The sequence below is a fragment of the Neolamprologus multifasciatus genome, chromosome 9 (genome assembly GCF_963576455.1).
Source record: "Neolamprologus multifasciatus chromosome 9, fNeoMul1.2, whole genome shotgun sequence".
NCBI lineage: Eukaryota > Metazoa > Chordata > Actinopteri > Cichliformes > Cichlidae > Neolamprologus > Neolamprologus multifasciatus.
Window position 1 is genome coordinate 23,338,749 of NC_140447.1, and position 24,748 is coordinate 23,363,496.

The following is a 24,748-nucleotide window of genomic DNA, read 5'->3' on the forward strand; positions in this document are numbered from 1 at the left end:
GTCTGATTCCGCGAACCCATAATGTTTCCACACCACTGAAGTTTTTTTTTTTTACCTCTCTTTTCAACCAACGGCAGTCACTCTCCTCTCCAAATAACTTCTGCTTAGCTTTCCGAGCTTCCCTCGGGTCCTCTTAATTGTTGTGAAGCGTGTTCGAAATGAAGAGAGGTCCGCTCGATTTGCCACACGGAGCAGCGCGAGAGTAAAGCACGAGGGAGGTGCTAATAATCGGCTCAGTCATTTTTAATGATCGTTGAAAGCCCAGATCGTAATCGAGATTAAAATTCAATTAATTGAGCAGCCCTACGTCAGGCTATGTTATTACTTCAGTTTGTGTTGGGACAATTGTCTGTTTCATAAATTTTGCGCTTATTAATTATATATTAATATTTTACCTATGTTTCATTTCACTCTACTTTTTAACCCTTTTTAGACACTTTTCTTTCACGCTTCAGGGTAGTTTTATAGTTGTCTTTTTGTTTTTTACATTTAATTGATTGTATGTTTTTCCCTCAGTTCTCTTCCACTACTTGAGTTTTTCATCCACAGGTTTTAGCTGCATCCTTTTGGTGGGCTATGTGTAGCTCTCAAAAGTGATTTTTGGGGGCTTTTAAATATGGTATGCAAGAAGCTATCGTGCATTATAACCCATAAATATGTGAAGAAGAATACTATCCACATCTTCGCTTGTAGGTTTGCGTGAACTGCATGACAATGAGCACATATGGTGACCTTGGTTACTCCTGACTAACACTTGAAAAATCTTACATGCTCTGTTTTTGCCAGGTTCAAAGCTTTAGAAAGTATGTCAATACCTGTAAGGAGATGGCATATTTACCAACCAAAGATGCATAACAATTTCATTGCAATCTCTTGCATCATTGTAAATTATACTGTCAATTGTATTCATGAACCTCTGAGTGCATTAAATGGAAAGAGATGCTAGTTGTCTACATTTTGACTAACGCCTCTAAGCTGCAGGCTATAAACACAGCTGGCAAAAATATATTTTAAGGAAATGACAAAACTGGAATTAAATGTAAAGAAATATATAATATGTATATCTGTTTGCCTTATAGTTTTAGTGTTCAGACACCTGTGGTATTGAAAGTTTCCACTAATAAAATTCACACGGTGTGGTAAAAATCAAGTCAAAAAATGAAAATATTTACTCAAAAAAACACAAAATCTGGAATACTGATCAGGCTTCTGTGAACTTAGGCTGTCTCATTTGCTTCTGTGACTTCATGTAACTGCAAACCGACTCTCTTTCTCTCTCTGTCCATCTATATGTATATCTGGAGAGTGAGTTTTCATAGTCAGTGTGATGAACGTTGTGGAAATGGTCACTTATAAAGACTGAATTTGTATGGTAAGTACCTTTTACCATTGATGTCTAAAAAATGACTTGGTGGTGTTACACTGGTAAAATATCCTTTTAATATTGCAGTTTCACTAACTATAAAACATGCACCAGCCTTACTTTAAACCAAACCCTGATCTTTTCAAAATCTTTTGATCAATAAACCTCATGGAGCGGTATTTGCGCGTCCTCCACAAAACAAAATGTAGGATAAAAACTAATGAATAACCTTGCCTCACATTTCACAAATTACTGTGAATTGCTTCGTAAATAACATCCTCACATCTTGTTGTCCTCAAATAAATTGCTTGACAACTGTAGACCATGATTTTTGCTATATGTATGCATGTATACATGAAGTTTTAATGCCAAATTATGCATTTGAAAGAGTTTTGGGGATCCTATGACAACAGAAAGTAGTGCACATTGTTTATTTGCCATTTATCCTATTCCACCTATAATCGTCTTTTTACTTTACTGTTCAAGCTTGGCTAATTTACAAAAAATAGTTCTCAAATGGCCAAACATGGACCTTGCAATCACCACACAAGCCTCCGTGGAGTGTGAATGCTTTGTCACTACGAGGCGTTTCAACTACTTAAAAGCACATCAAAAAAAGTATGAAAAAAATAAAGTTCTGTTTTCCCTTTCTTCCTCCTTCTTCTCCCCAGTTACTTGAGATCCCCAAATGCGCAGAGAATAAAGTCAAGATTTTTTTAGTCATTAATTAGATGCTCTTTTGGATTTTAGTTTTCCTTTTTTAACCCAGAGTTCATGTCTATATATTTGTACACATGTTCAGAAGGATTGAAAGAAAGTGCTTCGATATTTTAAGGAACTGAATGTCAATTTTATTTTCAGCAAAAGATAAAAACATCATTTGCACAGTTCTGCCTCTTCAAAATAAATAAGAATACATATCAGTGTACATGTGGACACCTAGTTGTAACATAATTTGTTTAAGCTGGAAAAGAAAATTGGCACAAAATGATTATCATACAGTGTGTCCTTTCACCATCAATATTCAAACCACTGACATTATTTACTTCATTTCTGAAAGACAATATATGCTGGAATCTGCAAACTACAGAAGCAAAAGTCATTTACTTACAAACTGCAACTTCACCCAGGTTAGGACCGTCACCTCAGAAACATTTATTTATTTTTTTTAGTCTAGGTGGTGTGAATTTGCAATCAAGCACAGCGAGGACAGATCCATCAGTGACAGTTTCTGGTGTAGCAAACATTCCCAGACCCAACCTGCCTTGTACAAAAGCAAAACAACTAAACCCTGACAGATTATACCTCAGAAATTATACATTTGACTTTGCAATAGAAAGGCTGAAGAAAAAACAGACTGAGACAAACACTACATTGCAACTTCTGCAAAATGTATTGTTGGGAGAAGAAGAGAAATGATGTTTTCCTGTTTCACCCAGTGGAGACATCAAAATGACGAGCATGTCATTCTTTTTATGATTTGCACAACTTATGTCTTCACATCATTTCCTTAGCACATCAAATACTTGTTTATACTTTATTATATGTGTGCAGTTGCACTTCATATAGTGTAGAAGGATATTTCTGAGTCCGTGAATAATGTGGCTCCAGATTTCAGTGTTTGTGAAAAACAGCCCCTCATCACCCTGCTCCCCGTCCCAAAGATAGAAGAAGGAGAAGAAAAAAAGATCCCATATAAACTGCTGTCAAATTTCATATGAACAGTCAAGTGACTACTGATTAGCCGCTAGAGACACAGCCTTTCATGAGAAATTTTTTATTTTTTTTAGCACAAAGATAGCAAAGGAATGCTTCAAAGCAAGAGTGCTGGGCCCGGTGCCCATCACAGGAATGAAAGGACAGGTGCCTCCCCGTAAAAATGCTCCAACATGTATGCATTCTGCAGTCAATGGTTGGACCCAAGCCCAAAATCTGAAACCTTTAATGTCTTTTGCACACAAGGTTTCCTCCTCAGTCAAGCCACTTTTGAAGTCCGTGTCAAAACTCACCATGGCACGCTTTTCAAAATCCATACAGGGAGGTAAACAAACCAAAAAAACCTTTGAAGTCAAAGTGTTTTTCTTTCAGTCTCTTGTGTTGTCTTTGAATCTTTTCCTCCAATGCACTAAGGCAGACAAAATCATTTTCTCTGACAATAAATTACTATTATTTTTTGGAGTCCCACAAATGTTAAGAAACACATTTAGTGGCTATGACAAGACAGTGGTGCTATCGCTGTTGCCGTACAGGTCGGCCAGCTTTTTGAAGCGTGGTCCCCAGTTGCTGAGATAGTCATAGTTCTGATCTGAGTCTGTACTTAGTGACTCCAGTGAGCTTAGCGACTCAGCTACAGAGCCGCTACCTTCAAAAGCATACGTCTGCAGAGAGTCGTACGGGGGAGCTGATGGGTCCACGTCGGCATCCTTCAGTCGCTCCCAAATAAACTCTCGAAACACCACATTGTCTGGTAGGGATTTATAGGATGGGCGAGAAGCTGAGGGGTAATGAAAGAAAGTAGGGGTATCTGGTGTGACGTCTCGTCGTACATTGGGGTCTCTGATGACATTGAGGTTACGCAGGGTCACCATGTCGAAGGCCTCTGTGTCCTCCTCGCCCCCTCCCTCATCGTCGTAACGGACGATGTTTTCTCTGATATCTCTTTCCTCTTCCAGAATCAGAGGTTCTTTTCTTCTCCGACGCATAGTCACAATTAGTAGAACCATGACTGCGAAGAAAAGCAGAAATCAGTCAGAAATAAATGACATTCTTTCCATTCCAATCAGCTGAAAAGATGCAAGAACAGATGAAAAAAGTAATTTCCACCTAAGAGTGCTTGTACCTTAAGAGTTCATAACATAGAACAAGTAGGAAGCTTACAGAGAGGCATGATGCAATTGAGTGTGTTGGCAAACAAGTAAGAGATACAAATTATCATCTTACTGTAAGCGCTTGAATCGGATTGCATTCGACTGAAGTGCTTAAGACAATCAAGACTAGACATGAGACACGAGATCATGAGAATCTACGCTGATCTAAATTGTCTGAGGTAAATTAAATACATGCTAAAAGTAAATGAAACAAAACCAAAACAAAACAAAGCAAAACACCTCTTTATAGCAACTGAACAAAAATGGCTGAAAAAGGTCCCGAGAGGGAAAATTATTCAGATGGTTGTTCAAGCATGGAAATATAGCAGTTAGCTTAAATAGATGATTGAAATTGTTCGCTAAAAGTAATTGAAAATAAGTTTAGTAAATATCAAACTGTTCCAGTGATAAGCTAAAAGCAATAAAGCTAAATAGTTAACAAAAGCAACTGAATGAAAAAGCTCTTAAAAGAAATTAATAAAGGTTCAAAATGGGTGATCAAAGTAATTAATAAATGTTAGCTAAAAGTAGTTAGCTAAATCTGATATTTAGCTAACATTAACTGAACGGGTAAACAGCTGCTGGGTAAAGTAACAATGGATGGAAACTGACAAACAATCAAGGTGTCCAAAAAATGATGTATGATTATGTTACACATAACGGGTAACTGTTCAAATAGAGCACAAGTGCAAACTTCATCACATACCCAACTTTCAGACCAGCAACTGTAGTGCGTAATATTTACTATCCGTTTTGTTTGCTTATTCAAGTCAAAGTCAATGGGGACCGGAGCCTATTGCAGCTGTCATGGGCTGAAAATTGGGGTACAACCTGGACAGGTTGATAGCATCACTCACATTTACACCCATGACCAATTTAGAGCCACCAATTAACTTCTCCTGCATGTCTTTAGACTCTGAGGGGAAGCCAGATTACCCTTAGTGGGAGCTACTTGCTGTGATGAGACGGCGCTAACCACCATGCTGCCTATAAACTCAGTCAATAAATGAAAAATGCACACATATGGTGGGTGATGTGTTTCCTCACTGACTGGGTATTGATTCATTCAGGGCTTGTCAGAGCATGTCTGATAAAATAGCTTGGAAACTGCCGCCCTATCAGTTCAATGGTAGTGCTTTGCAAATTCTATTAGTTACAAAGCTAAAACTGTTATGTAATATGCTGTATTTTGTCCCTCTGTGTTTTCCACCTCCTACGTTTTGCTTCAAGACTTGTACAAAACTCCACCAAACTGAAATCCTTGGTCCTCTGAGATCTTGCCAGAAGCCCTCCTCCAGCCCCTGTTCCCTCTCCCATACATTATTGCTGAAAATAACTCTACGCCCAAGCAAACTGGCAAATGTCTAATGATCCTCTATCCATCAATGTCAGGCTGGTGCCAGTGAAATATCGTTCCGTGGGCCCATATTTCTTTTCCTTCTCGGCATCAAGCTACTGCAGGCAACACAGAAATGGGCCCTGGATCCAAATTCAAACACCACTTCACACCCTCTAATAAGGGAGCAAATGGAAGAGATGGAAGACAGGAAAGTGTCACATGGAAACACTGCAGGAGATGAATGGACAGCTCTCTGTGGGCTTTTTGGTGACTGCGTGTACCCTATAACAAAAGCACTATGTTGTAGTATATAAACCAGATTTTGTGAAATATTTGGACTAGTCCTTCACTCAAACAATGCTACCAATATCCATGATACTTTTCAGCGCTTTGGGAAAGAATGCCAAACATATATGTGGAAGATTTTAAGCAACTCGAGTCGTTCTAAATTCTATTCAAATCAGCAAGGCTTCTCCAAAGTGAATTACAAAGTGGCACATTGAAATAGAATATTCTCAGTGCTATCCAGCAAAGCTCTTTAGGTTTTAATGCCTAGAAGGCAGCCACGATGCATCACAGACTGGAAACGGGCCAACATCCAATCACAACCCAAAGGATGAGCAGGTGGATGGTCGGGCATACAAATAGTCAGTCTGTGTCAGGTACCAGGGGTCTTGTAAGAGATGATTTCCAGCCGAGGCAATTTAACAAACACAACCGTGAAATGACAGGGGCCCCACTTTTCATAGCACATGTACTGAAGATGTATACTAAATCACAAATAGACAAAAAGGAGATCAATTTAGTGCTACAAAGGCTTTTGCTGTAATTGAATTGCTTAAATGATCTACCCCACACAATCGATTGCAAACAAGGTGAGTTTTCAGTGTTGCCCTTTTCTTTCCAGCAAGCATCACTTTCTCATTAGAGTATTTTTCTATGCGCTGTGATTCTGGTGAAGCCAGGACTGATTATTTACTCATTTTGTCACCCACACACAATCTATGTCTCTTCGTTGCAATGTAATTTATGAGAGGTATTAATCAGCAGCTGTGAGGCTGTCTGACATGAGTGGAAGCTCAATGTTTAAATACTAATTAATGGTACACAGACAATTGTTAATGCTATTCATATTTAAAAAAAGAAAAAGAAAAGAAGCACTGCTTTTAAATTATTAAGGACTCTGAAGACCCATTTTATTACTCCTACTATGAGTATTGATGCCCAGCATGAAGACAATTTTCTGACAACTTTTAGCACTTTCTACTTTTCTGACCTCCTCTGTGTGCTTTTGAGTGCTTTTTTTGCTTGCATGCACTAAATCAGAATTTAGAAACATACTGAATTGGTACATCTCTCCAAGCTACATCTACATAGATCATATGTAGTGAACAGCTAAGTTTTTTTTTTATTAGTTTATTTTTTCTCACTCTAGTTAGTATCAATATCATTTTTGTTTAGTATCAGTCGTTTCGATAAGGCCACTTAAAACCTTCTGCCAGACTGGGCAGTCCACTATGTCAAGGTTTGGATGGACAGAGGCTACTGAAGTGATTAAAAATCCACACAGCCAACCAATCCAAAATAGCCATGAGAAGCACAAAGACCATCAGGATAACATATGGAGTACAAATGAGGGAACATAATAGAAAAATGAAACACAGGACAATAAATACACACAGAACCCTAAATAGGGAGCAAGAAACAGGTGAGGGCAGAACACTGGTGGACACAGGTAATGGTAGGAGGGAGGAAGAAAGAGGCAGGGAGTAATACAAAAGAAAACAACCCTTCATAGTAAAACAGAAAATGACCAAAAGACAAATATTAAGACAGGAAGACTACATGAAACAGACTGGGAAACAATGAGGAAGCCCGCAAACACCATCCATCCATCCATCCATCCAAGCTGGTATTGGATGAGAGGCTGGGTACACCCTGGACAGGTCACCAGTCTATCGCAGAGCCAACATAGAGAGACAGACAACAATTCAAACTCAAATTCACGCCTACGGCCAGTTTCGAATCTCCAGTTAACCTAACCCCACGTACGTCTTTGGACTGTGGGAGGAAGCCGGAGTACTGATCCAGACACAGTGAGAACACCACCAGAATCAAAAACACGAGAACAGCAGCAAAGTCAAAATTCTCAGTAATATTAAAAATGGATCAAAATCCTGGCATCATAATGGCGTGTTGCCACAGGCTTGGTTTTTATTAAAAGTTATTCAACATTTTTCTTTTCAAAGATGAATTGGATAAACTAAAGAACATCATATTAAAACATGTTGTGACCCAATTATTATCTCAGTCAAGCTCCTATATAGGCATGAGAAATCACTAACATCAGCTTTCTTGAGTGATGAGATAGCAACATATTCTAATCATGTCTAGGCTGGTCGCTGAAAGTTCCTTTATGGCGATGATCCAGAGACCAAACAGCAGTCAGTGGACCAAAGACCTAAGCAGGACCCAAGACCAAGCATGGATGAGTCACCTTCTTAACATTCACGAGATTATTGCCAGTTTGGTATTGAATCATTGTAAATTCTCTAGTCAGAGGGCACTTTGAATGTGCAACTTTGCACCTCTAATATTTTAATGATTCAGAGCCAGTGAGCCTGTTCTTTTTTATTTTATGCCAAAAAGCACAGCAACGCCTGAAAAAGAATTGCTGTATGATATTACTATTGATTTCTTTTGTAAAATGGGGATTTTTTGGTATTTTGTAAGACATCCACTGTCCTGAAAAATACCCCCATCAACATGAAAATGCAAGAAATGATGCCAAACACTGTTAAGAGCAACAGGTGGTGATGAAACCCTAACCATATAGAGATGTTCTTTAATCAGAAGCATACAAACTATATCATCGTGCACAGTCTGATGTCAAAAAAGGAGATAAAGGCACACACAAGACAAAAACCTTCATCAGTGAACTGAGATGGCCATAGAAAAAGCTCTGTGCTACAAAATACCTTTGTACATGTAGACAGGGATTAAAACAGCATTTGACTGTTAGTGTGTGGGTTGTTGTAATGAGACTGAGGTAGGTTTGGATCTGACTTGGTACAAATAAATAATAATTCCAGTGTCTATACATAGTTTTTCAAAACAGAGAGCAAATCAAGTCTGAAGGATTTGACTTAAATGCCATCCACACACAGCTTCACTCACCGTGACCTTAAAGTTGGATATTTTTAATCATTTAAAATCAGAGATGAGCCCCAAAGTAAAGTTTTGAAGTGATCTGTTTTGTTGTCTCCAACCAAAACTCAAAAGCAACAACAAAAAAACACAGCCTCGCACTGCAGAAGCAGATGATTGGCAAACGACTGACACAATTAAGCGATTTTCAAAACAGCGCCTGATTGGGTTTCTGAAGGTGATATTTAATAGTGACAGACCCATGATTTCTAATTACAAGAACAAAGAACAGACAAGAAAGGAAAGGGACAGAAAATAACAGTGTCAAACCAAGGAGGTGTCACACCGCTTCAGAAACCTAACAGATGTCGCTCTCTTCTGGGGATGACATTGTCTGTAGAAGCAAATAGATTCTGCACAACTTGATAAAGAGCAGGGAAACTATCACAATCATCGAATACAAAACCTCCATTTGACTGGCCACATTTTATTATTTATCAGAGCTGCGATGTGTTTGCTGAACGCTTCAAATGGCTTTTATGTCGCCTGTGCTTTTGCTGATATTATCTGTCACACTGTTAACTGTGCATCTGTCCCGATTATGCGCCTGCGCTTATTTACTGTTTTATCAACATTTATGTATTTATTTGCGTCCTCTGTATCCTCCTCCAAGCTGTTGCCACTTTTTCTCCAAATCCTTACAAGAGGTCTTTTCAGCTTTTGCCAAGCATAACGAAGACAAATTTGAAGTTAATTGACTTGCTCGGCTGAATAAAGGGCTAATTTCCTTTTCTTCTTTTTATTTTCTTTATTTTCTTTTTTTGCACGTCACACAGCGTTGTAATGATAGCAAACAACATTTCGCAATTTTAACAGTCAAAGCCAACGCGGCCATTTTCATGTCACAATGTGCACAGTCGAGCTGAAAGATGGTATCTGAGAAAGAAATCGTCTGCTGTGTGAATGCAGACACATAAATAGAGACACAGACGGAAGACTTGCACAGGGGACATAGACTAAAATAAGAGACAGATGAGTAGACATGGTGATTTAAAGGATGAGTCTGATAAGAAATAGTCAGACAGAAATAACTGTCTGGAGATCTGGAGTGCTGCGTAATGTTCTAATTGGCCCTCTGGAGGACTGAGCAATATCTGACCTGTACTGGGGGAAAAAAACTGGATCTTAATGTGATAATGATCCTCTCAGTTATTTGGATACATCATCCAAAAAGGACTGTCATTAAAAAGATTCTAAATGACTTAAAAAAAATGCTTGTGTTGAGATGTTTTCAGGAACATAACTGCAAGAAGCAGAGAACAGGCTCAGTAATTAAATCTAAAAATATCAGCCTATGATTAATGGCCACTTAGCTTATGAGCATGTAGTGCTAAAGCTAATGCACACAGCTCTGTGGGCTTTGAAAGCAGACCAGCAAAAACGCCGCATTTTCCTTAAGCTCCCGTGAAGCTCCAAGCTCCCAGACAAAGTGGAGGAGTGACACTCCGAAGAGCCCTCCACACGCAACATGCATTGTAGTTTTTAGACCTGTCATGAGGACAGATAGCTAGAATCAGCGTTACTGGTGGAAGTGCGTGCTCCACTCACCTGATGAGAGGGAGAGAGAGATTGATGGAAGAAAAGAAGGGGAGAGGGATGGAAAAAAAAAAAAGAAGACATAAGACTAACGGCACCTGAGGATGACAGCAGGGAGACAGCTCCGGTCTTATTCCGGCTCATGTCTCGTCCACAACAATACAATCACACGCAATCACAGCCTCAATTGCTACCTGCAGATTGAAAAAGATCTTGATGGAACACTATCAAGGAAGATCAGAATAAAGGATTGGGCAACGTGGGCACGCATGGGCTGTTAATACGAGGGAAACTAGAGGTCTCTGGTGGGGGTGGATGGGACAAACAGACACAAAGAGGAAACAGCGAACAGGACAGAGGCCAGTTGAGCAAAACAGACTGATGGGTAAAGCTACGGAGCTAAGGACACACAGTCACATTCACACAAACACAGAAACTTGGAGGTATATTAAACTTTAGGCCATTAGTTCCATGCCCATGGCCTGAGGACATGTTGTGTAGAATAGAGGCAGCTTTCATTAGAGGTGCCACGCTCAGGGTTGCACTGCTACGTATTTCCCCCTGTTGCTCTTTTGAAGTTTTCATTTATCAAAGAAAGTGCTCTCTGTCGCAATGAAAAGAAGGCAGACCTCAAGGGGACTAGGATGATAAGCAAAGTTTGACCCCATCAAAGATCTCATTTCAGTTATTGTATATGCTGTTTAGATCCACCTCGGCTTTCAGTGAAGAGCATCTAAGCGTTAAAGTATGACTCTGCCCTGATGGCGTAACGCTTTATCTGTGGGTTTTATGAGTAACGATGCAGCCAGGAGCTGACGGCTCACTGCTGCATCATCTATAAGAGCATGCTAATGAATTCTCATTTACAAGTGTCTTTACTAATATCTTAACATATGGTGTTACAGAAAAACAGTAACAGAGTGCCCTTGAAATGCAGTATTCCATACAGTACTTATCTATATGACCTCCTTGTATTATTATTAGGTTAATAAAATACACTGACATATATCTGGGGGAAGCTGTAATAAGAGCTCTCTAAAAAATGATCTAAAATCTAAAATCTCATCACTGACTCAGTCTGCCTTCAGGCACTGCTTTCTCTCAATAAAAATGCACATTATTACACTGGATTCTTTTTTCTTTAACGTAAATGCAAGAGTGCTGGGCTGTAGCAAAAATGACACACACACACATACACATATATATATATATACATATATATACATATATATACATATATACATATATATATACATATATGTATATATATATATATATATATATATATATATATATATATATATATATATATATATATATAGTTCCTGGGATCTGCTGGAGCCACTCGCCCAGCTTGGGGGTCACTGCATCAAGTGCTCTGCTGGGACCACTGTTACCTTCACCCATCTTTCACCTCATCTTTATGAGCTCTTCTCTCAGCCCTTGGTACTTGGTACAATATATGCATTTAACAATAAAGACTATAACAATTACATTTTTTTAAACAGATGTTTAAGCAAGTTTTTTTTTTTTTAGCAAATTAATCCTATTTCGCGAAAGTCAGACGAAGTAAATCAAGGTGATCTTTTATCTGTTCTTGACTTACTTCAGTAAAAAAATGACATGAAGAATTTTACCACAAGATGAGCACAAAAACCATTACACTAACTCTAGCCAACTGATCCTGTTGGCAAGATTTCAGTTGTATTTCACTTGTAAACATCCAGGGCTGACTGACTGAGGTCACGTGTATTTACCAAAGAGCAAATATGAGAGGCAGCTATCTCCCCCAGGTTTGACCTCTGCAAGACCTGAAGATGCAACTCTATTTTAGCAAGAAATCTCTTGCACACTCAGCTGCCTGGAGAATGCATAACAAGCACGGTCTAAATGTGCTGTAGATGCTGAGGTGAGCTGTGGTTCTCACATAGTGCACGACTGTAAAGCTACATTACCACCACTTAATTCTGTACTTACTCCTGAACTGCAAGGTTTAAAGTTAGCTTAAGTATATCCCCACTGCAACTTAACAGACAAATGGAGCTAAGCTTGTATGCTGTTCAGCCAGACAACTAGGAAGAAATGCTTAAGTCTACAGAAACTCTCAGCTTCCTGCCCACTCTTGATTTGCTAAGGGGCTTAATTATCATAGGAGTTGACAAGGTCAGAGGTGGGGGAGGGTTTATTTTACTTACAAGCAGCCAGGCTTTTTAGCAATTTCTGGTGATCTTGAGCAAGTCTTCCAAAGTTCTTCTTTGGACAATCGCTGCTTTTTTCATTCATTTACAGTCCAGTCATTATAAAAGCCAAGCATAAAAGTGTTGTGTCTACATATAACAGTCACCTTTTTAAATTGGGTCTTTAGGCAGCTTGTTGCAAAAGCAGTAATTTGCTACAGTGAGTCTATCAAAAATGCCAAAGATAGCACAGTTTGACAGGTATAATTTGTGTGTGTGTGTGTGTGTGTGTGTAGGTACACGTACGTTCTTTATGCTCTTGTGATGCTGAGAAAAAGATGCTCAAGAGATGTTAGTGAAAGAAATGACACTATATAGCCATGCAAGCTGTTTTACTGATGTAATCTCACAGGCTATAACATTATCAGATCACACTCATATACATGTTATAGTGCTGCTGCTTCTTCATGCTTATTTGCTTACTGGGTTTTCACACATTTTATGTATTATTATAGACCAAAGAATTAGTTGATGAATAGGCTGCAGTAGTACTCAGATACAAACAATCTTATAAGGAGAACTCAAGACACCCGTGTGGAGCCATAACAATGTTTTTATCGCGCTTTCTTCTGCTGTTTTCTTGCATTCACTGATTTGGCTTGTTTGTCATTCGTCATATTTGCAATTAAGGCGAAGCAGCTTGGCAACAAACACACAATTCAAGCTGAAGTTTACAGCTCAGGGACCGCTGTTCTTTGTTGAGATTCAGGGTATAACTGCTTCACTTCACCAAGTTAAATATTTGCTGCTTGTGGTAAACTCTACAATGACAGCCGATGCCTTGGCTCTGTTCAGTCATTGTTTGTGCACCATCAGTAGCCATTAGTTGCTGAGGCTTTCTAGAGATCTGGTTTTGGACAGAGTTTTAGCATTTTCTGTATGATTTTCTGCTGTGCTGCATGCTGCACCCATCTACCCATCTGCCCGTAATTGCATTAGTATCGATTTGGCTTTAATTTTAAGTTCTCATAAAGAGCTGAGGTCATTTTTGTATGATTGGTTCTTAATTGGAGAAATCCGAGGGCATGAAGCACTTGCTTAAGTAGGTCAGTGAGCAATGGTACGAGGTATTGTACAAAATCTTTAGCTGCTAGTGCTATAGCCACATTAGGGAAAACAGCAGTTGAAGACCAGAAGCATGAGTAGAATTATTGCAGCGCTGCTAGTGACAGTGTTGCCTCTGAAATGGTTAGTTCAAAAATAGGGAATGGGTCTGCAACCACTCACGGTCGGTTGCCGTCTTCAAAGCAACTTAAGGTAATAAGATAGTAACAAAACAGAGTCAGACTGAGTTTCTAACTGAATGGGGTAAAATTGCAATTGTATAGAATCTGTTATTGATAATATAAAAAAAACACCTCTTGCTTGTTGCAAATCTGCAGCCATCTACACACACAGAAATTGGCATTCAACATTCAACAGAAACTACTTACATTCAGTCAGAGTCAGAACGTCAAAAGATTTCAAACGAAATTTCAACACAAATAGCGATATGGTTGTGCAGTTAGGTGATTTGACTGAAAAGTTAGTGTAAAATGTTTTAATATATCCAAAATTGCATGCCCCCCAACCCCCCAAAAAACAATCCAAAACAAACAAAAAAAAATAGCCCAGGTTGTAGAAGTACAGCGTCTTTCACCCCTGCAATAAAGACGGTCCACTCTGGGCTGTCCAACCAATCCCATGAGCCACCAAAAAAAAAAGAAGAAGAAACAAACAAACACACACCCACCCACACATATCCACACAAGCTGCTGTTAACTGGACTTGCATCCGTGACACTAAGGTCATATAGGGCTTACCCAGAAGTGTGATGATGCAGCCCAGAATAGCCAGGAGGGCACCTGTGCTGAGGCCAGTTGCTGTATAGGCCACAGCTCCACAAGACAAGGCCACTCCGTCAGAGTCACAGTCACACACTCGAACTGAGAGTGTATTTGTGCTGCTGAGAGCAGGACTTCCACTGTCCACAATCAACACAGGGAGTCGATACACAGGCTGCTCCCGTCTCCTGAAGCCACCTCTCTTTGTCAATATGGATGCCGTGTTGTCTGCAAAGTAGAGTTAAAGCATGAAAGCATCATATCACTTGTAAGAGAAGACATGGGAAGCTTTATTTAATCTGCATATCAAGTTTGTTGGCTTCAAATGAACAATGAACTGCAAATATGTGACTAGCAGGGGCTTAACTTCTATCTTATAATGATTGCTGTGCTTTGGTTGTGCAGTTTGAAATGATTTTACAGTATTAAAAGCAGCAATGCCAACAGATGGTGTCATTAACACAATTCATTATATGACACGCTGTGGCATCTCTCCCTGCTCTGACCACCTGTTGGCTAATAACAACTTTGGTTTGATGGTAAAATCTTATATGAAATTTCAGCACATGAAAGAGAAAGAGGCGGCTAGAAGAGAACAATGTGCCATTACATCAGCTGAAAAAAGCCATTTCATGTCAGCTATATCAATAGATTGAAATGCACTTTCAAATTTTAGCAGTGCATGATTGAAATGTAGATTTTTTTTTTGCCTTGAAGGACAACTCCATTGTTTGTCTGGGGGATATTCAGATTGCTTTCAGAAGCCCAAGAACAAGGAGAAAATGAAAATACCGAGGAGCTCTCTTGCAAATGTGACATTAGTAAAATCAGGGGAGAAAAGTCTCCTCGTGGATGAATAAAAAACACACAGCTGGTTAGTAACAACTGAGATGGGTTGCACACTTAAAAAGCTGAATAAATATGTTCTGCTGCTAAATGTGAAACATGTGGCCGTGCCTGGTATTTGTCCTCAAGGGACATCTGTGTGCAGGAAGGTGGAAAACACATATGAATAAAGTGCAAATGTTATGCCAGTATTTGATTACCGAACATGCTGTCCCACCACTGATCATTAAACATGCTGCTACAACAGTCTCCACTCCTAGATTTTGGAAGCTAACTACAGTCGTTTGGTGCCATTCAGCCATGAATAAATAAATAGATAAGTAAACACGAGTACAGTCTGATTTTGACCAGTGTGGATTTGCAGTCTGTGATCTAGTAAGGTGTTGGATGGGGTTAGGGCTCGGTGCAAGCTGGTCAGGATCCTCCACAACATGCTGGAAAAACCATCTCTTTATGAAACTGGTTTTGTGCGCTGGGAAACTGACATGTTGAAAAATGACAGGATCTTTTCCATATCCCTGAGTATTTTACTTGGCACACCTGAACACTAGAACCAAAAGACTAAGAAACAAGTGCAAAATGTTTTTTTCAACTCATATTTTAGTCTTTTAGTGTTTGACAGCAATAACACACATTGATTGTACAACTGATAAACTACTTGTAAACGTACTTCCTGTTAGAACTGGAAGTTCTAGTGATCTATTACCCGAAATTCCACAACAGTGCTATTTGTCATGTTTTCTTTTAGTAAAAAAAATCACTGATGTCTTGCGCCTTTAATACGTAGAGTTAGAATTGAGCCAAAATGGCTTGCAGCCAACCACAGGTATGTGGGCTTTAATCAGCGGACAAGTCAACTATTGCATTGGCTGCACATATCAAACATATTTGAAAGAAATAGTTAATAAAACATCAGGCAGCAACTGATCTTATTACAAATTTTATTTTATCTGCTGATTCAGCTCACCCACTGGAGAAGACTGCTGCTCAGCTTACTTCAGTCATATTCATGAACATGTTTGGCCCACTTTTAATTACATTTTATTAACCAGTAGTGCTGTTGTTCTCTAACTTTTTCTATAACACCATCCATTGTAGAAGGAACCAGTTACCACGTTTAGATTTAGAGGTCTTTATGAGTTTTTTGTCTTTTGCCCTGTCTAACTCTCCTTACCCCAACTGGTCGTAGCAGATGGCTGTCTGATTCTGCCTGAGGTTTCTTCCTGTTAAAAGAGCGTTTTTCGTTCCCACTGTTACCAAATGCTTGCTCATAGGGGATCGTTCGATTGCAGGGGTTTTCGCTGTAGGGTCAATATAAAGCATCTTGAGCATGACATGCTATTATTAGTTTCTTTTGAACTTTTTTAAGTTCAAAAGAAACTAATCCCAGAAATATTTACTTAATAAGCGTCAAAGAGTCATAACTGAAAGTTCGTCTTTCATCCCTTAGGCTACAAAACTCAATTTTATATATATATATTTTTTATTTTGGCCATCTTGACAGTGCAAGACATTCAGTGACCTGCAGCTGAATGTGGCCAAAACAAAGAAGCTTCAGCTGAAACAGATCCCGACCCTCTCCTGTCTGCATTGGTGCGTATGATATCGAAATAGTCACATCTATAGGTATCTAGGAGTTCATCTGGATAACAAGCTGTAGTGGTCTACCAACATGAATGCTCCCTACAAAGAGGGTCTGAGCCAGCTTTAATTTCTACGAAGGCTCAGATCCTTCAATGTATGCAGCAGGCTGCTCTATATGTTCTATCAGTCTTTTGTTGTGAGGCCCATCTCCTTTGCTGTGGCATGCTGGGGTGCATGCATCAAAAGCAAAGGACGCAAACAGACTGAACAAACTCATCAGGAAGGCTGAGTTTGCTGTTGGCATGAAGCTCGCCATCCTGGAGGAGGTGATCAGTGACAGAATTCTGGCAGTCATGGACAATAACTCCCACCCCCTCCATAACACACTATACAATCTGAAGAGCAGTTTCAGCGACAGGTTCCTTCAACCTTGCTGTCTGGGGGAATGTTACAGGAAGTTGTTCCTTCCTGCTGCTATCAGGCTCTTTAATTCATCCACTTGGGTCAGATCCACACATGTGGAACAGTATTAATCACACCTCAATGCACCCTGTCACTTTTGTACACCACGACATATTTACACACATACTTGTACTTTTATATTTATATGTATATTTTTCTTTATACCTATATTTATCTATTTATCCTAATATGTATATATATTAGGGGTGCAACAATACTCGTATCGATATTGAACCGTTCGATACAGTGCTTTCGGTTCGGTACGCATATGTATCGAACAATACAACATTTTTAATTTATTCTATCAACTTTTCTTCTGATGATGCTGTCTGTGTTGAGAGCTCAGTGGATCTGCGCTCGACAGTGCAGCCTAGGCGGAGTAGTCGAACGCAGATTCACTGACCACAGGGCAAGCTAGCAAGACAGAAGTTAAGCTCTCTTTGCAACATGGCAAATTGAACCTCCCCCACCCTCATTCAGATCTGGCGTTTGGAACTATTTTGGTTTTCATGTGACGTATGACCCTGATGGTAAGCGCATCATGGACAACAGTAAAACAGTATGTCGGATGTGCCATGCAATGCTCAATTACATGGGTGGGAACTAGTGCGTTAGCACAGTTTGCTCGTTAACGTGTTGGCCGTCTAGCCCCACGCACGGGGCGATCCGCGGTAGCTCGTTAACGGAGATTTGCCGTGTTGTGGCGTTAACGTCATTTCAACGAGATTAAAGCTGACAGCACTAGTGGGAACACAACGAATATGACTGCACATTTACTCTGACAGCATCCTAGTGCAAAGACAAGTGGAAGCAGACAAAAACAACAAGCACACATGCTACAAACTTTACCCGAGTCATTTAGACAGCCATTAGCACATGATTCTCCTTATGGGGACCTGATATGTTTAATATGCTGCTGAGAATATACCCCAGAAGAAGCGTATAGTATAGCTTTTATTTTGGAAAGAGCCATTTCTCTGTAATAAACTCTCTTTTCCAAAGATGAGTGATTTCTCGATCAGATAGATTTATTATTTTATTCCTTTGTTCTTTCAGCAACATTAAATTTAAAAACTGTACTTCTGAGTTAAAATATATATTTATAATTTTAATAAATGACAAATTAAAAAAGCATGAACATTTTTTTGTATAGAAAAAGTATCGAACCGTGACACCAAAGTATCGAACCGAACCGTGAATTTTGTATATCGTTGCACCCCTAGTATCTATCATAACTCCGTTTCGATATGAGCGCTTGTTGTTTTTTTATATATTGGCTGCTATGACAACTCAATTTCCCTCGGGGACTAATAAAGTTTCTCTGATTCTGATTCTGAAAAGATATTCACATTTTGATCAGTTTTACATTTGTGAATTAAACTGTAAAAGGGTATTATTTTTTTAAGGTTGCTTCTTTAAAAATGTATTTAAACAGACCTTAAATTGTATAACTGCGCAAACAAAATAACATTTCCTTGCATTGATTATTGTGTTTTCTTTGTTTAATTTCCATTGATTTGCATTTCCTTCGTTATGACATACTAAATCATTAAACCTCATACAGAATTCATTAAGAGTCATTTGGGTACCATGGAAAAAAACACATATTAACATGCTAATACACATTACACTGGACACCACTGAACATACTATGTTGTTGTTGCAACATTTGTAAATGTGTCCATACAGTTCATTCAGTATACTCAACATACTGAATATGAGGTTAATAGAATACCTCCTCAGATAACCTTTTTCTATTCAAGCTGCCCTTAGTCTGCTAAGGTGTTACTAAAAGAACAAGTACATGATGTAACACATGTCTGCACTCAGAAGGATTACTGTGGCACAACCTGGTTGCTGCTGCTGTTCTTTATACAAACTAACATTGCTGCCTGAGCCGAGCTCCCACACATGTGAACAAAACACTCGACAAAGGGCCATCACCTCAGAATGCACATCAGCTCAGCACATGCGATGTTTTTCAAAGCAGTGGGAATTCATGTAAGTAAGTAATGATGGAGTCAGACACAGTTCTCACATCTTTAAAATATATGCAAATTACCACTTAGGCTTTTCTATAAGAACAACTAATTTCCTACATCCACCCACTGTTTTGCTTGTAGGTGGATAACAAATCATCGTGACACAAAGACAGTTTTCACCTTATGTGTTTGATTTAAAGTTATTCCTTGATTCGACACATAGACACCTCGCACTAAGTTGAACAAAGTTATAGCAAGACTGAGTTCTCACTCGGATGTGCTCCAGTTACAGAGGAAGTTTGTTTCTGGATTTCGTTTTGATGAACAATTACCAAGAAAAAAAAGTAGAGGGGGCATTGTCACGGCAGAATAATGGTTTCATTTGGCAGTGCTGGGCATGCCGGGGGCCACCAGTTACTCTGTACTATTTTTTTTCCTGAGTCCGATTGCAGAGTGTATTATAGCCAGATACAGGGCAGATATAGGGAGCTGAGTGAGCAATGGCTAAAGTGTCAATTGCATTGCTGCCAGGCTCAGTTGGAAGGAATAAACAACAAACAGACCATACCTAACTTGAGCAACACCTTTTACAGACTCTTAAAGGCCAGTAGCAATTATCTCAAGGGATTGTTTTAAAAATGTATCTGCATGAAATAAAGTTAATCTGACTGAACTCTGACAGTAATGTAGAAGCAGTTTAAACCTCTGACTGAATTCTCCCAAATAACATGTATTAGTTTTTACACAAGTATCAACTACCAATATGTATGTACAAACTATTTTTTTTTAAATTTCTCATCAGCGTATAAAAATAAGGCTAGGCCACCAGCTGTTCAATCAACATTAGGCTTCATCTGAGCTAATGCGAGTCACTGAACTCAATATCACTCAATGTTTGTGGTGTTGGTGTCTTTTAGAGAAGTGTTTCCCAACCTTTTGGAGCCACAGCACATGTTTCACATTTGAAAAATCACACGGCACACCACCAAACAAAAATATCACAAAAAGCATGTTGATAATTTTCCCCTGTGCACGAATTATAGCGGAATTGGTTCGGTTTGTCCCAAGTATAACTTCTTCTGACCACTACTCATGCTAGGGCCTTCATCTGGGTCCGAATTTTCTCCAGGACCCAGGTTATATTGACTATTTTTTTCCCCAAGTATGTATCTATTGCTATTATATGCTGCATTGTCTAACTCACCGCATGACTTTTATGCAATTTCTTCTTCGTCTTCTTTAGTTTTACTGGCAGTTGGCAACCCATTTATTTAGAGCAGGTAGTTGTACTGCCCTCTAGTGGAAGAGAATGTAATAGTTCGGCCGTTTACTCATGCTGATTGCTTAGAGTACCAATCTCGTGTAACCAGATAATCTTCCACGGCACACCTGATCATTTCTCACACTGTTTCAGAGCACTTGTGATATAGTGACATTGCTTTACGTTTTCAAAATGCTCAAACTGAGGCTTAAAAATGGGAGTTGGGTGACCTAAATCAATCTCTAATACCGTAGAATTAAACCAGAAAAATTATGTTTGACACAAGTCAATTAAAGGTTATCCACATGCTGCATTTTATAGAATCAAATATAATTTTTAGCGTTTGACTATAGACTGGGAAATTCTGCAATGCATAAAAATGCAGAAAGAGACAAATCATGATATAAAAAATAGACCAGTTAAAATATGAAATCTCAAAAATGCTTTTTGTAAGATAGCAATAGATCATCCACATAAAAGAACTGATCTGCCCCCTTTAGCATCATTTTAAAAACCTTAGATCATTTTGTTGGCAACATTTTACAACTACAAATTCTACTTTATATAACTTTAAAGCTTTTTAATACCCTCTAAAACATTTTTAGAGGAAACAAACATCAGTGTTTTTTTTTTAATAATTCTCTACACTTCAGTATAGAAGTATAGACAAACAATCACATGCACACACACAGAGAAAAACAGTAAAATCATATGAGCTTGAAGATAACATCAAAGAATACCACAAAAGGTTGTCTCACCCTTATTATCTCGCAGAGTGAAGTTAAGGTTACCAGCAGCAGGTCCTGCCAGGGCGAAATAAAAGCGATGACCACTCAAAGGTTCATCCTTATCCACTGCGCTGATTGTCTGGATCACCTGAGGAGAATGTTAACACAAAAAGACATTCGGCATCAGTTAGCTTGCTGAGTTTTATCTGATCTCTCGTGCTAAATAGACGTTAATCAGGGTGTAAAATGCTTAATGTGGGTTTGCAGTTAGTAAGCTCACAATCTCCCTCAACTTGAGGAAAGCATTGTCATCAAGGCTTTTGTATATGCATCACTTTTCACTCTGTCATAAATTTATGTACACGGAGGCATAAATCTTGTTTAAAAGGCCAGGCAACAGTGTGAGTGAACTGGAGAAAACCAACTTGATTCTGATTGATGGAAAGGATTTGTTTTATAATGTTTGGCTGTGGTTTTGTGTCATTTATCTCTTGAAGTACAGTAAGTGCTTATTTGGCAAGAGCTTGGCAACCTCTTAGGGATGAAGTGTTTTCTTTGGGGAAGTGATTTCTCTCAGCAAAACATTGTCCAGAGATTAGTTTTGCAGTCAGTGTAGAGACCACAACACATTTACTGTGTTCAATTTTAACCCTTTGATGATTCTACAAAGGAAAGAAAATGCTATTCCCAAGTGTCAACTAACCACATGGCCTTAACTGTAGAGATGGCAAATCACAGTAAAAGTGGATCGCTGTCTGACAGTAAAGATATCCAATTAAAGTAATGGCAAAAAACAAAATATAATACTTTTTATGAAAGTAATAATAATGTACTATGCATTGTCCAGACCAGGAAAAACATCTGCTTTAATAGAGGTGCTCACAGTTAATCAACTAAGGATGTACTTAGTTTCCCCCATACTATGTTCTTTAACTATGAAAGTGTGTTGGTAGCACTTTCCTTTAAAACTCACTGCCCCACTAATACCTATGACTATTGTTGTTATTATCAAGCTGTAATGTAAAGAAGTGCTAAGAGTAGGTTTATCAGAGCTGAAAGATATTTCTCAATTATAGTAATCGAAAGACTTATATGACAAAGCTAGACTCAAAAATTTAAGTAATCCAAAGGCACACGTCTATGCATAAAATAAAAATATATTCTTTGAAGAGGATTCTCTATGATATAATATTTAAGGACTAAAAATACAATACTTCCTACATTATTTTATCACTGCATATTACAATAAATCTTGACACTCAATGTTTCATCAAAAATTGCAGCTTCTTAAATTTCAGTGGTAACCATCTGTGAAAGACTCTTCTATTAACTCTGTATTGCAAGATATGTATATTCATTTAAAATCAGTTTAAAGTCATACTTTTGCAAATGCATGTGGTCCTTTGGTCCATTGGATTGACATAGATTGTGGGCTTTAACTATGGGAAAAATGGACATTAAATTTTAGCTAACGCACTTCCGCAATGGGATATTTCAACACATCCTGTTACTGTGTTGTCTGGTTCTGCAAACTACTGTGCATCTTAAAATTTAGGGATTATTTTTTGCTCTCAAATGCAGGTTGCAAGTTTCGTTCAACCAACTTTTCAACTCACTTTGAGGATGATCATTATTTCCATTTGCCAATATTGATAGGTGCAATATGCAAAGCTGTATTTCTCCATTGTTGATATGCAAACATTTTCCTCTATGTACCTGTGTCTGGCTATGGGAGAGGTTTCTGATTTAGTTAATAAAGTATTCTGCTATTTAGGGTTTATCAAGAGTTTAATAAAGAGAAATTGCAAGGTATGAAGAGCAACCGTGTCATAAAATTGGCTGTAATCATAGCTAAAAGTCAAAATCTCCCTCCGCTGCCAGACTGTGTATCAGTGATATCTTGTAATGACAATATGATGAAAGGAAATATACAGATACGACCGACCAATTCTAATACACACATCCCTCTTATTACATTATCTATCTGACCTGACCTTGGCCACCGCATTAAAAAATGAAGACAATATTAGGTCAGCGCACTGAACTGTTGTATTACTGATGCTCTTCAAAATATATCCATCCAGCCAAGCATTCCTACTTCATTATTACGAGCATGAAAATAACTTATGATGAAAACTGATGTAGCTTGAGGCAATCCAAGAGAAGCATTCACATCTGTGGGTTAAAAATGAATGCAGTTTGTTTCAGTTCACTTTTTGCCTCTGAACCTCAAACTAAACTGAATCTTGCTATCTTGAATCGAACTATAAATAATGCAGGAAATCAGATTACAATTTATTTACACCCACTAGCACAGGCTGTAATGATTTTTTTTGTTTTTGTTTTTATTTATTCATACAAACGTGTTATCTGAAAATCAATTTCTTGTTTTAGCCCCCCTCTGCTAAAAAGAAAAAATCAAAGCAAAAAGACAAGGCTTTAATTTCAGCATCTAGTAGCAGAAAAAAAAACAAACAAACAAAAAACGAGCAAAAATCTCTCACAGTACACGCTGTACATGAGAAGCACATCAAACACCGAGATGCCATATGGACGACAAATGATAGCCACCACAACGGCCATCAAAGCGGGTGTTACTGCCGCAGTGTCCGTATAAATTTAGATCAAGCCTCCCGAATCCTTTGTAGGCAATCGAGAAACTCAACCCTGTGACAACTCACACCCGTGGACAGGATCCAAGAGATCCTTAGAAGCAATTCACACTAAATTATCACATCTCCCAGCCCCAAACAGCTCTGAGTCGAACATCAGGACTAAAAGCAAAACAAGATGAAAAAATTAAAAGAGTGAGGAAGTAGAAAAAAAATAAAAACAACCCCAATGATCCATCAGTGCTGAGACATGGATTATCAGTTGTCAGCTGAGATTAAATGCTGCTGGTTACAAGCTGTCAGGTATTAGGGATTTGTGTAGGTGGTAAGCGACATCCTGCCAATTATTAAAACTGGCAGGCGGGGTGAAATACCACGAATATTTTACTCTTATTTCTTAACAAAATTAAAATATTTGCATCAGCAAGTATTTAAAAAAGTGTCTCTGTTTGCTGTTTAGTTTTGCAGTGCAAGGGGAATTTATACGGGGAGCAGAAATGCAAAAAGGTTATCTGCGCTAGTTCTCAAGAACATTTGGGATATCTGTATATACAGACAGAAGTGATGTTTGTGTCAGCGGCAGATCAGTGACAGGCAAACTCAACAATTGAGCACCTAAACATGCAGCGTATGCATGCTCGGCTGCATATCGGCAAAGCTGCCACTGATCCTGGGATCATAATAACTCACATGCCTCTCACTCTGTTATGGAAATTTCACATCTGATAGAAACCTTTCTTTGTGGTTCCTACACCGCCGATGAATCCAATACACATTTTGAACCCTTTGATGTCCTTTGAATGTTGCGGATGGATTCTGAGCTTATCTCTAGGCAGCTTTCCATTCCTCACGGCTGAGGGAAAGGACTCTAAATCATTCTTAAATCAAACACTTTGTAATG

The 24,748-nt window shown here is 38.7% G+C and overlaps 1 protein-coding gene across 1 annotated transcript in view; it reads right to left on the reverse strand.

Moving 5' to 3' along the window:
* LOC146511598 (cadherin-7) overlaps positions 1-24,748 on the reverse strand; it is a 116,752-nt gene continuing 92,004 nt past the window's right edge. The window contains exons 10-12 of the mRNA XM_085172530.1: positions 21,266-21,383; positions 14,352-14,600; positions 1-4,088 (exon numbers count right to left, since the gene is read on the reverse strand). Coding sequence (XP_085028656.1) covers positions 3,574-4,088; positions 14,352-14,600; positions 21,266-21,383 — 882 coding nt within the window. The 3' untranslated portion in view covers positions 1-3,573. The remainder of the gene's footprint in view (positions 4,089-14,351; positions 14,601-21,265; positions 21,384-24,748) is intronic.